The sequence below is a fragment of the Kwoniella dejecticola genome, chromosome 4, assembly GCF_000512565.2.
Source record: "Kwoniella dejecticola CBS 10117 chromosome 4, complete sequence".
NCBI lineage: Eukaryota > Fungi > Basidiomycota > Tremellomycetes > Tremellales > Cryptococcaceae > Kwoniella > Kwoniella dejecticola.
The window spans coordinates 1,908,161-1,921,847 of record NC_089304.1 but is presented as its reverse complement, the minus strand read 5'-3'; the positions used below and the strand labels follow the sequence as shown (position 1 = coordinate 1,921,847).

The 13,687-nt window shown below is 48.6% G+C and overlaps 4 protein-coding genes across 4 annotated transcripts; 2 read left to right on the top strand and 2 right to left on the bottom strand.

The window, feature by feature from the left end:
- Positions 1–1,969: 1,969 nt before the first annotated feature.
- I303_103980 (uncharacterized protein) lies at positions 1,970–6,695 on the top strand (the record flags this gene model as incomplete). The annotated part of the gene is made up of 6 exons (XM_065968886.1): positions 1,970–2,849; positions 3,587–4,835; positions 4,916–5,085; positions 5,144–5,472; positions 5,546–5,881; positions 5,952–6,695. The coding sequence occupies 6 exons, from the start codon at positions 1,970–1,972 to the stop codon at positions 6,693–6,695; spliced, it is 3,708 nt and encodes a 1,235-aa protein (XP_065824958.1).
- A 956-nt stretch (positions 6,696–7,651) lies between these two features.
- I303_103979 (uncharacterized protein) lies at positions 7,652–7,928 on the bottom strand (the record flags this gene model as incomplete). The annotated part of the gene is made up of 2 exons (XM_018407308.1): positions 7,652–7,672; positions 7,749–7,928. The coding sequence occupies 2 exons, from the start codon at positions 7,926–7,928 to the stop codon at positions 7,652–7,654; spliced, it is 201 nt and encodes a 66-aa protein (XP_018264116.1).
- A 1,210-nt stretch (positions 7,929–9,138) lies between these two features.
- I303_103978 (uncharacterized protein) lies at positions 9,139–11,945 on the top strand (the record flags this gene model as incomplete). Its single annotated transcript, XM_018407307.1, has 4 exons — positions 9,139–9,537; positions 9,700–10,479; positions 10,558–11,090; positions 11,174–11,945. The coding sequence occupies 4 exons, from the start codon at positions 9,139–9,141 to the stop codon at positions 11,943–11,945; spliced, it is 2,484 nt and encodes an 827-aa protein (XP_018264115.1).
- A 337-nt stretch (positions 11,946–12,282) lies between these two features.
- I303_103977 (uncharacterized protein) lies at positions 12,283–13,162 on the bottom strand (the record flags this gene model as incomplete). The annotated part of the gene is made up of 2 exons (XM_018407306.1): positions 12,283–12,862; positions 12,987–13,162. The coding sequence occupies 2 exons, from the start codon at positions 13,160–13,162 to the stop codon at positions 12,283–12,285; spliced, it is 756 nt and encodes a 251-aa protein (XP_018264114.1).
- Between the last annotated feature and the right edge of the window lie 525 nt (positions 13,163–13,687).

The following is a 13,687-nucleotide window of genomic DNA, read 5'->3' as shown; positions in this document are numbered from 1 at the left end:
ATAACGGTATGTGCTTGAAGACGCAATTTGCCTTTTCCGGAACGATATCTAAAGGGCTCAAGCGATTGCCGATCAAACAATCATGACTACGGTTATCATCCTATAATGCTGATTGAGGAGACCGACTATAGCCTGACCTATTTCTTGGTACCGATACAAAAGGTTCCCCCTGTATCGTTATTCCGAAAGTAAGAAAATAGAGCTTTTTACAAGGCAAGACAAGCCAGACAAGCCACTTTCCGGTATTGTTTTACACTTACACGGCAAAGGCATCTCCGGGAATGCTATGCTATCAGATCCAGAAGAGCAAGCAAGCCACTGGCGGAAGTGCAGATGCAGCTGTTCATTTAATTACAACAATACAACATTTATTATATTACCCAGCTGTCCAGCTGTTCAGCTGAGAGATAATACATTTAATGGATTCAGGCGAAAGCTGATGAGATTGAAACCGCACAACCGCCATTCCGATATATGTATGTGTATTTGTCCACCACGGATATCGAGAACAAGCCGATGTTTACTGAAATGAGCATAGTGGCGATCTTTCGGCATGTAGTCAGATAGTCAGGACTACATAACGAGATAGGGAAGGAGGAGGAGGAGGAGAACGAGGGGTTTAGGATACCGATGTTGAAATGCTATACATGCACACCGTGCACATCCCGTATTGCAATTTTTATACATATCGATGATCTGGCAGTCGCCTCTTCCTCTCTCCTGTGATTGCGATTTGCTTTCTCACCAGATAATGCATGTCGCTCTTCTTGGTTTGCTGTGCAGATCTCTTTAACGAAGCAAGCCTGCGTACAAGCACCGAAAAGATCGGCAAGGATGATCGGGTTTGTGCGCTAAAATAATTGAAATGCATCGTATTTGCAGATCACGTTCTGTTAGATTCCGTTCCTGTAATTCCTCCTCTTCGATTTTTGCTTCTTTCAGAAAGAAGACATTTTTTGGTACGGCATCATCCTGAAGCGCCATTTTAAGATGTACTCCGATTACCCTATTTGATCAGCATCATCATCATCACCATACCCTGAGGACCCCCTTTGTGATCCTTCTGATCCCTCCCCTGGACCATCACAGTCTACATAGCTACTTTTTTTTTCCTCCAAGATTGATGCCACCTTACTCTTTCAATTATCCCGGACAATCTATCCTCTAACCCGAGCGACAGGCTCAAATCTACATGTTTACATAACTCGTGTCTCAGTCACACTCCCAAATTTATGGTTACAGCTCTGATATACGACAACACCACACCTACTTTTCTCATAATTACAACATCGTCTCCATCCGCTTAGCACCGTAAACAGCAATAAATCGAAGCTTTGCACATCGTCGTTATTCTTTCGGGTCACATCAGGTCAAGAGCAAAGATCGACAATACCAATAGTAGTAGTATCTCTTGCACATCAGCTTAGACCTGAAAGAGACCCTTGATTGGGTGAAATTAGGTCACCATCGCCGGTCGAGTTGCTACGTTAGAAACGAGAACAAATCGCGTACGACACCAACCAACTCACTCGCTTACTGCACTTATTCCGACAAGAAATAGGTAAATCACCCGTTTTAGATCGGATTGGCTTGATCTTCGTCCGACCTAGTCCCTCAGGCGCAGTCAAAGAATTCTCAAGAAGGCAGGATACTCCTTAATTAGCAAAAGATCGGTGTTCATCTGTTCATCTACACTTGTAAGTTCGATTGAAGGCTTTAACCTTGCTAGACTACCTCCAAGCTTTGATTTTATATTGTCTCTTCTTTTCATTCCGAATATACAGGATTGATCGATTGACAAGTCACTTCCTTCCTCGCATTGTCCATTCCGTGTACGGATGAACAACCTCTTCCCGAAAACATCGCTATTCACATACACTCTCTCTGGATACTCCCTACCATATTCTCCCCCCTCTGTGTCAATCCTAATTCGACCTCGCAATTGACGCAACAAACCGATCTTTTCACCATGCCGATGCTCGCTCACTTGTTTCCACCCAGACCGACGGAGAAGACACCTGGATCACCCAGAAGGAAGAGGAGTGCAGCGGATCTTCGCAGATTCGTCACTACCTTCTTGCCCAACATGAGCTCTAATGCCTCGACCACTCATAATCCTTACCCATCCCTCAATTTGCTCGTCCTCCTCCCCTCAGCGGCCCATTTGCATCAACTACCTTCACCTCCTTTCCGACCTTCCGGACTGGGAACCAGGAAATCGAGCTCAACGGTACCCTCGCTGCAGAGTATAAAAGCTCGAGAGGCCGTCACTACCCCTTCTTCTCCGGCATCCAGTGATACTGCATCCAGAAATGCGGATGAGGGCAGTAACAGCAGCAGTGTGATGACGAGCCGGCGCCTAAGCTTAGCACCTGGATTGGGAGCTGGTGCGACTATGCTACCAACGTTGGATTTGGAAAGTTTGTCACCCCATTCTTCACCTGCTCCCCCTTCTTACCAAATGACGCCTTCCACCTCATCGGAACAACGAAACACAGTACCCTCTTTCGGAATAGGTTCTGGATCGTCGCCTATACCGCGATCCCCTCAACCAGGCTCTGCAACTTCCTCCACCCAGACTTCACCCGTACCCACCAGTGTTCCTGCGTTTGGTGCAAGACGATCAACGGGCACCGGGACATCGAGGTTATCCAGACGAAGGCCTAACACTGCAAGTACAGCTAATGGAATTGCAAGTTCGATCTCGCCGGCTTTAATGGGTATCCCAGGTGGAAGAGCAAGTTTGGCTGTACCACCTGGTTTGGGCGGCGTGTCACATTCAAACAGAACGAGACCTGGCTGGGAAGCCGACGACGTTATTGGTACATTACGAGGAAGTGGTATGGAAGGTGAGTCGAGCATATATCCCAGGATCTCTTCCCGTGCTGTTCTTTTCAACTCCCATCATATATGCGTTATTCTTGCCGATCTGGGCTTGTTCGGTCCTACTGGGTCGAGAAGGTGGTTTGACTGTGATGAAAGGATCTCTCGTTTAGCGAGATGGACAGACTCGGCGTTCATGGATAGTCCAAAGGAAGGTTGATCAAAGCGGGAGGATCAGGCACCCCATCTTGGATCGTCTGAGAAAGTTTCGACAGAGCGATCAAAGCGATCTTGTTCAAACGCCGTTCCTGATGGTGTGTGGGTCGTGTTGGTGTTGGTGATGGCCCTGGATGTTGGATGATCTTGTCATTTTCCCCCACTTGGTCCGCCGGCGACACGACCTGGGTGACGATCAATGCGGTACATCTTCAAAGGACACGTCTGGCTTTATTTTTCGGAAGTGTCCCTCAGAAGATCGCCTTTTAGCGTGATTTCCATACATTATTCTCCCTTGCTGTCAGTAACCCTTTCGAGAGGCGAAATTTCCATCTTCGTGATATCTTCCTTCACATCTCTCCCGAAAAGTCACAATTTTCCTTAACGTCGTCCCACTGTCCAACCTCTTCTCACCGTGTTCCTTTCGTTATACCTGTGCAGCTTGCCGACATGATCTCTTCATCTGCCTTGACCTTTTCCACTGTGTCTGCACCCACATCTCCGCCCTGACCGATGACTAACGAGTTCTCTTCCTTCTTTTAACCAGTCACTGTTATCCGACACGCCTCCCACCTCCCTCAAGTCCTCGACCCTTCTCATCAGTCCTCCTTCCAAGCACCATCGATAGTCCGCCCAAACGATTCAACCGAGCCCTTGACACAGGTAGTACTTGTCCCTCTCAGCGATTCACCAGCTTTCCCATCATTATCGTTATTGCTTCAACAAGGTACGACACCAACAGCAGTCTGTTTCCAACAAGATCTGCTAGATCGGGCGAAAAGATCGGAAGAAGAATGGCTACCGGGAGCATTGGCTCAGATACAATCAATCAACAACATGCAGGATAAATCCGCTCATCCTACGTCTGGATCAGCCACTTCAAGTACAACGAGCTTGTCTAACCCTGCATCAGTTCGAGTCCAACCTATCATCATCGCTTACTCTGCAAACCCCGCGCTTTCGCAGACAACGATCAACGCCTGTCTGAGTGCAGGAGCTGCCGGAGTGCTCAAACCGCCTTACGAGCTTGACACAGCCGAATTAGTCATGAGGATTGTCAATGCCTACAAAGAAGGCAAACCACTTGCGACTGCTTCGTCTCCTTCGCTAGGCCGCTCTCCCTCGCCCCTGTCCACATCGAGATCGCCATTGGGCACACCCCTGAGCGAGGAGACCACCGTCATACTACCACCGACCGCACTCGACATGGGAGCTGAACACGAAGGCGAGAGAGTCCTAGGAGCGGCTGTGTCAGGGACACCTGGAACACACCGAAAATCTTCTAGCGGAAGCTGGACGGTTGAGCCTGTTAAGAGGACATCTATCTCGGGATCTACGAGGAAAGGCTCGGTTTCAACCAATACTAATGGTACTTTATCACCACCCCCTGCAACGCCCAAATCGACGTTCCCTCCTCTACCACTCGATTTTTCCTTGCCACAACCATTCGAGCTACATACTTATCCCGCGGAGTGCAATCCACGAAGAAGAAGTGTAGATATCGGAGGACTGTCATTAGCATTGAAACGAGCGAGTCTCGCATATGAAGAGAATTCGAACCGACCGATCGGTACCACTTTATCGCAAATCAAGGAAGGTTATTCTTTTCCTGCGATAACACCTACCAAGGCAAACGCTGGAGAATCGCTCAAATCTTCTACCAACGCTACCAACGTAGCTGTAAACTCTGTTGACAGTGATAGCGAGGGAGAAGGTTCCGAGCTGGCTGAACTGCTAAGCGCAATGTTCTGCCATTCGATGACTACCATTGAAGTCCAAATGAGCGACTATGAAGCGTGAGTAGTAGTCTTTCGTTCGACACTTCAAGGTCAGATCGGCCCAAAATCAAGCTGAACCATCCATGTTTCCCTTTTAGCCTTTCTGCTCCATTGACTCAAGAACATCGAGAAAGACTCGTGCATGATCTGTCGACCTGGAACTTCAAGCCACACAATTTACCTGAAGGCGATTTGTTCAGAGTAGCTTGCTTGATGTTTGAAAGTATCCTGAGCTCTGAAGGCATACAGGAACTGAATATACAGCGAGGTGAGCATGGGCTCTTTACGATGAAAGTGTGGTCTCAAGACAGATCGCTCACTTGCAGATACTTCAGATCAAATGAATCGACTTCTTTTCGCTATCCGAGCGATTTATCACGCACCTAACCCTTACCACAACTACGTTCACGCTATCGATGTCCTTCAAGCGACGTACATGTTCCTTGCTCAGATCGGTGTCGCACCCCCCTTCTCGTACATGCGAGACTGGACGCCGGAGAAACCGGCATGGCGACGGACCGATCCATCTGATCGAGAGATCAGCGTAGGAACGAGACGGGCTAGAGAAGTTATGCGACCTCAAGACGTCCTGGGTGTCCTGATCGCTGCTATGGGTCACGATGTCGGCCATCCCGGCTTGAGCAATGCTTTCATGGTCAGTCAATGTTTTGCTGGCAGGGTATCAAGGGAAAATGCACGATCACTGACATTCGTTCGGTCTTACATAGAAAAACGCCAGAGTCCCGCTTTCACAGGTGTACGATGACAAGTCAGTGCTAGAGAACATGCACTGCATGCTCATCGTTCAACTTCTCCGAAAACACGGTTTCGGCTTCCTCATCGAAGGTCCTCAACTCTCTGCTATTCATCGACTTGACCAGAAAGGCTTCAGAAGGGTGTTGTACTCGACTGTTCTAGCTACCGACATGAGCCTGCATTTCGCTTGGATCCAACGCCTGAAAGATTTCGACGAGGGACTACGAGAAGGCGAAGTCGGAGAGGACGAATATGATCGGGTCATGATTTGCCAAGCTCTGATCAAATGTGCCGATATCAGTAACCCTGTGAGTGTGTCAGCACGATTATCAAATCATTCATTTGTCTCTTGCTAATTTTCGCATGGTGATCCGGCAGACGCGACCTATCGACGTATCTCAACATTGGTCATCTGTCTTACTTGAAGAATGGGCTAAACAAGCATCGTTGGAATCGGATCTCGATTTGCCTGTATCAGTCGTCGCCTCGGCAGACGCTGCTTTACAAGCCAAAGGTCAAATCGGATTCATCGACCTTTTCACGCTCCCGCTCTTCGAAGCCGTCTCAGAGGCCTTACCCGAACTGCAAGTCTACGCGGACTCGTGTGCGGATAATCGAGATGTATGGCAACGTCGACTTGATACCCTCACTACACCACCATCCCCTCCCTCCTCTTCAGCTGAAGAACAACAAGCGGAATCTGTCAAGCAAATGATTCAACCTTTGATCGAGGGGGCTTCACATGACGATCGATTCAAAACTCTCTTCCCGTTACTCTTGCCTACCTCCTTAATCTCGAATTTGAGCTTGACGGACGATTCCTCAAACTCGGTACCTACTACTCCACCCACTCCGACATCCTTAATTGAGAAAGAGAAAGAGAGAGAGTTCCAGGCTCAAGCGTCTCAAAATTTACAGCAAAATCAGGGACTGCCTCAGGCTCATCCTGATTCGCCGGCTGCTAAAGCGATACGGACGGTCTACAAGGCTAAATTGGCTGATCAAATACCGAAAGGCCGAGTAACCTCGAGTTCGTGGGCCAGGAGTCTGACAGAATGGAATGAGGGAAGAAGAATGTCAACTCCTGAAGTCGTGGTTTCCAGAGGGGAATTTTCGGGGTAACCCGAATTGTAATTCGAAAGTTTCAACCACATTACGCTTCTACCGCTCATCTTTCGGTCCAGTCATCCAACCAAGATACTCGAACCATTAATCGATTTATCACCCCTACAAATACATCTCGAGTTCATCCAATATAGATCATCCACTGTAATATTATCGATTTTTTTGGTCTGTATATCCCCATTCTATTGGTAGCCTAATCATCTAATCGGCACCGTTTCGTTTGCATCATCTGCAATTTGGCATTTAATCATTATTTCATCGCAATCCATCTTCGTCATCCTTTCATTTAGTGTAAAATCGAGAATGGCTGTTCGACCTGTGTTGGAACATCACTATCAATGTAGCATGTATACAGTATGCAGTATCATTTCGCATTTCGCATTTCGCATATAACAATGCTTTACATTGCATCCTTTCGCTGCCGGAACCGGAACGCCGAGCACGGTTCCCACGGCTATACTCGAGTACGTATACGACCCCAGCTGTTGGACATAGATTGTGCGGTCGTTTAGGCTCGATGAAGCCGACCCACATTCGTTTCCCTTCGCATACCGTGCATACCTCTTTACCGCAGTGAACTCTTTCATAGGGTAGTCTACATGGGTTGAGGGCTACAGAAGCATCACCACGAACTGCAGCAATGCATCAATTATCGACCTTGGCTCTTGTCCTGAACAGTGGCCACGGTCCAACTGTGATACGCAGACCACCGATTCTGTCTGCAACAGGGACATGTATGGAAGTCTCGTTGTGTCTCACAACCATGAGCTGAAAAATTGCTGAGCAATAAATGGCAGTATGGTCAGATTAGTCTGTCATCAGATAGTTGTATTGCATGTTACCAGATGGCGCCGATGGCTCATCGAATCGATTTGGTTTGGTTTGTTTGCCCCTCGATCGACAACAAGACAATGAACGACCACTTACGGATACAGTATACAGCAACACTGTAATCAGGCGCTCCATCGGGCGGCCTGCACCAGTGATCAGCATCAGCGAATTTCGTTCTCGTTCTCATTTTCGTTTTCCATTTTTCCATGCCTCGCTCACATATGCAATTCGGGTACATCTAGCCACGAGCTCAGGAGAGGGAGGCCGGGGACGAGAACCTGGTTCTGCCGAATGGGCAGCAGCGGTACTTTCAAGGCTAGTGGAAGAGGCTGGAGCCGCGCTTTGAGCGTTGTCAGATGTCGCTGAGGAAGTCTGATGATAGTCTGTGGAAGAAGCCATAGTGTATGATATGAGAGTGGAAGGTGGACTGTTGGTTAGTGCACGTTGCACGTGGAGGGCAAAAAGAAAATGAGGGTGAGGAGGCTTGAATGAGGTCGAGTGGTGTGAAGTAGAGAAGAGCAAGAAGAAGAAGAGTAAGAAGAACAAAAAGATCGAGGAGGGGGATGCAGGCATCTTTTATAGCTTACCGAACACTACATACCACAGCACTCGATGTCTTGCCACTCTGAGTGTGAGTAACAGGTGGACAAAAGAGGTGCATTGAAAGGAGCTCGTCTTTTCATATGTTATGTCATACACATGAGTGACAGGCGGCGTAGTTCCTGCCTCCGCTTGAGCTCGGGCTATCGGAGTGATACAGTACCTTCATGTTCAGTGGAAAGATTAGCCTAGACGATCTTCGAGGGAAGGATATGGGAATTGCGAGTCGAGAGATGAGAGATCTTGCATACACGGTCAGCCCGAGGTATATCTACATTCAGTCAGTAAAACTACATGTCCTCGAAACAATCAGACGGAGATGACACGGTGGTAGAGATGTCTATTGAAATTGATCGTGATATAGCGCTTGGGCAAGTGGAATGATTGATGAATGACGGGAATTTATATATTGATCGCTACTGCACTACCGGCACCAACCCGCCGGACTCGTCTGCTGAATACAGTGGAGATGGTAGAAGCCGAAATGGCGGGCTTTTGTACTTAAGACGAAGACGGGATGTTGACGATAGCCAGCTTCGTGGTTGCTACAGATACCGGCGGTGGTCTGCTGGATGTATCGTGCATCGGTGTTGAGCTTCGGAGTTCCGCAGTTTGGGTTGAATCCTTATCCTTGTACCCCATTAGCTCAGGGTTTCAGTCGGTGGAGGAGGTCCATGCGTGTTTGTATATTTTGATGGTGTCAATGCGCCTATGAAACGAGGTCAGATCAAAGGAACTAGTCGAGATCGCAGGGCGGACAAGTTGATGCATCAATACCAGTGTCAAGATGACGCATCGCTTTGTCTCCTATCTCGGCGATGATCTAAAAAAGATTGACAGCTGCGAGGTGATCACAATCCCCATCTGCCTTCACCCAGGTCCTACTATTGAAAAAGACCCGTTTGACCAAGTCTCGATTAGCCTCAGTCATTCCCGCGAAGCTGAAGTTGGCTGATAAGTCACATTCGAATGGTGCGGCCCCGCTTCTATACGAGCGAAACGAAGCACGATGGCGTACTACAACGATAATAGTTTGTTCCCAAATCGGCCATCGATGTATTCCTCGCCCCCTCAAGCAGCTCCTCCACCCCCTCAACGACCATATTTCACTGTCTATCAACCGTCTTCCTCTGAATTTGTGCAACCCCCGCCCCCGCCCCGACCATCCTCAGCATATATAGCGCCCTTCCCTGGACAGAAATACGATGATCAGCCTACCTATAATCCGCCATATCCACCTCCGCCTTCTGATACTATACCTCAACGATACTCGTCTCTTACTCCGCAGCCCTTACATCAACCCCAACCGGTATCTCTAGTGTCACCGCCAGAAGTACTGCCCCCAAGATCTTCTTCTCTTAGCGAAGTATCTGAAAATACTAACAGTGCTGGAGGGTATTATGGGAATGTGAGTTCTACATTGTCTTACAACTGAATCGACTTGCACGTGGATTCACGATCCAGCCGGCTCGCCTATATATGGGCGATTTCCATGCTCGTCATGCTTCCTTCGTCTACCTGATTGCGAAGACTCATTGGCAGTTGACTGATATTGATCTAATCTCCATAGGCTCAGTACCAAGACTCAAATACCCCTGTCTATCCGCCTCCAACCCCTGCGGAAACACCTTTTCCAACCCAGCAATACGCGAATTCCGCCGCCTCTGATTTCGGTCAAGGTCATACAGGTACTCAGCCTTTCGTCCCACTACGCAGTCATACCCCTTCTCTAGCTTCAAGCTTTTCTTCGCTAGCTATCGATACATCTCCACAAATGCAGCATCAGGCATTTCCGTCATCGTCTTCTTCGTCTTTATCATCAGCCTCATCCGCTACCGAGCCTCCTCGTGTCGTCACTTTCCCGACACTAGAGACTTTGCAAAATGCAGCAACGACCTTGGATACCGCCGAAGACATAGATCAGATATCCTGGGCACAAGACGTATTACGCTTAGTGGATAAACAGCTCTCGCCAGGTGGTGGAGGACCTCCAACTGATTTCACTCATCCAGATGCGGCTGTCCCGAATATCAACAAGCTTTCTCCAGCTTTGAAGGATATGGTGGATAATGCTGTCTCTATCATTATAGTAGTCTCAACATCGCCGAATCAGAAGGCTTCGGCTTTAGCTCTGTATCTCAAAGCCAAATTGCAATCATCGGGACTATGCCAAGACACCTTGCCAAAGAACAACCGTCAGGCGTTCAAGGATTTCGAGAGTGCCGCGAGAGGTGGCGAGATCAGAGGTTGGTACAGGCTAGGTATGGACTACGAGGGAGTGAACGATATCAAACGCGCGAAAGGATGTTATGAGAGGGGCATCAAAAGAGGCGATTGCGAATGCACCTATGTGAGTTCTCGCAGTCAACGGTGATTGCACAGTGCATTTGAGAGATACTTGGATATTCGCTGACATTGAGCGGTACAGCGGATGGGTATGGCACATCTGCTAGGTCAACTGAACCTGCCTGCAAATCCTGCGACCGCTCTCTCACTACTTCGTCAAGCATCTGACATATCAACCATAGACTTCCCTCAACCATCTTACGTGTACGGTATGCTACTCGCAGGCGAGCTGTCCGTACCTACTGATATACCCGCGAGCCTGGTCATACCCCCGACGGCGACACCGACGGAAGCCTTGTACAATCAGTGGAACTTAGCTCGGGACGCCATCGAACGAGCCGCATACTTCTCCTATCCGCCTGCGCAGTACAAAGCTGGATTCTTGTACGAGCACGCTGCCTTAGGAACGGCGTATGATCCGTTGGTCAGTGTGAATTGGTACACCTACGCAAGCAAGAATGGGGAGAAAGAAGCCGACATGGCGCTGAGTAAATGGTTCTTGTGCGGAGCCGAAGGGAATTTCCCCAAAAATGAAAGTCTGGCAAGGACGTTTGCGGAGAAGGCAGCTCGAAAGGGTCATCCGAACGGATGTTTTGCTCTAGGCTATTATTACGAGTGAGCAGCGAATTCCTATCTGAACTCTTCAGCCCATCTCGCTGGACTGCAGCGGCTGATTTGAAGAGCTACACTGCGCGTAGGCTGGGCGTAGGCGGTAGGAAGGACCTGGACCAAGCGAAGAAATGGTATAAAAAAGCTGCCAACCTAGGCAACGCCGATGCTCCTATACGATTATCTGCTCTTTCAGCGCCAGTCCCGACATCGATATCCATGGCTGAGCATGAGACGCGCTTGAATGATACATTAGTCCGCCGTCGGACTCAAGCTAAGATCAGATCAGATAGACAATCGATCTCAAGGCCGAATCGTCGACATGGGCAAAACCCACCACCTCCGCCCCAAGCGACCTTGCAAATGCCACAAGCTTTCACTTCTCCCAGACCGCAAGAATGGGAACAGCGAAGACCTACTCCGAGTCAAAGACCAGTCCCAGTCCCTATGCCTATGGCTATGCCGGTCCCCTCTGCTTCGCCCTCGCCGATGTCACCGAGAGTCCAAGCCGGCGTGGGCGTTGGCGAGATCATGTCGCCTAACGTGAATGATTATTACGGTAATCCAATACCTTCATCGAATTCGTTCCCCAGTAGACCGCCTATACCACACCAGTCTTTCAATCAGAATCAGACGTACCCTGACAATAATGCTAGAAGACAACAAGGATATAGACCAGATGAGAATGGACGAAAACCTTCCGGAGTATCCGTCAGTACGACCAGTACCTCACTGAGTGATCTGCCATTACCTGAAGAAGGTAAAGATGGGAACAGACCGCCAAAAAAGGAGGCTGCGACTTTTGCAGAGATGGGATTCCAAAGTAAACCTGTGGAGGAGGACGGGTGTGTGATCATGTGAAAGTTACGGGTATCTTCGACCTACGTTGGGCGGGAGTACAGTACAGCTCTGTACAGCTATGACACGCAGGAAGAGGCGTAAAATGTGCTATATTTTCGGTCACAATGCGAAAGTGCCTGTAAGTCGATTGCAGGATATTCCATACATGGTCTGCGTGGCTCAAGAAGAGACTCGAGTAATACCTATTCTATGTGCAAACAGCATCATACGATCTGTATCATTCTGCCTGCATGCATCACATACATACATGCTATCCATCCATCCATGGTGAAATTGAGAAGGCAATAGCAAACCTTCCGCTTACTGGTGACACTAGCCACTAAAACGCGATCGCAGCCTATCGATCCCCTGATCCCGTATTCTTATCAATCGGGCCTTCCCCACGAGAAGGCTGCGCCACTTCATCACTTGTGTCCCGCGAGATGGCAGCTCTCTCGCCGGCATGTAAATCTTGAGAGTATGCAGATGCAGGGGCAATCGTACTCTGTGTAATGATAGTCGCAGGATATGCAAAGTCCCTAGCGATGGGGTTGGTTGAGTCCTCCACATCGCTCATCGGTGACAGCTGTCCAAATGACACTTCTTGTCGATTGACATTGACATTGACATTGACATTGACATTGAGATTTGTCCTTCCATTGGCCGATGAAAGCTCTCGTTGTGTTCGTGCCCACCAATTACGAGTTTGCCAGATATCGCCGGCGTATCCTCTCAAGGTCAAATCCAGGTAATTTTCCCAATCGTTCGTATCTGCATCTGCATCTGTATCTGCACCTGCATTTGCATTTGCACTTTTCAGCTCGGCAGTATATCCTCGAGTCAGAGTCAGGTTAGAGTCGACTTTGTAGATCATGCGAGATCCTATCGCTGGACTCAATTTCCTTTCACTTCCAGAGATGGATAGGGATAGGATGTGGCTACAGTACAGTATTGCCAATGGGTGTCTCAGCGATACTGTGCTGTATGCGGACGAGTATCATTAGAACGAAGGAATGACGGATCGACCATGACCTGACCATGACCATGACCATGACTACTTACGAGCTGTCTCCATCTTTATGGTCGTCGTACGTGAAGTACTGTCCGAGGGGCACGAGAAGATGGTCTTCACGAATGATGCTCCATGAACGATCGCAATCGCGCTTGACGAAAATACTACAAGTGCCATTCCCAGATATAGTGTGAGTGTGGCCTGGACCGAGGATACTTTGGCGCATTTTGTAGTCTTGAGGAATGTGAAACCTACCCCCACTTCAACGATAAGCTCCGAAAAACACTTACTGTAGCGCGTCAGACTCAATCTTTTCTAACAATGCAGTATATACAGTACCGCGCTCTAAAGACATTCCATGAAGAATTAGGACCGATGAGGATGATGAATCTCAGACTCACAGAGTCCTCTCTTCCACCGCAGTCGTACCCCCCCTCCGGAGCGGATACAAACATCGAGATTTCACTATATGTTGCGAAGTCGATGGGTTGAGATGGACCGTCAGCCACGATGTATCCCGGACTACGCAGCCTCGTCAAGGACTCTTCGAGGTGTTCTTGTTGAGCACGTTGGGTTCCGCTCATGTTTTGTTCCCAATCTGCAATGTGTGGGTGAGGGAGTTGATCAGTCATGTATTACTGTACAACACCGAAATGGTAAATTATAGTCAGCTACTGTCATCTTGAGTCATGAGTCATACCCACATCGTGTGATTGTAGCCTTCTAGCGCTTTGTCCAAAAAGGATCGCCC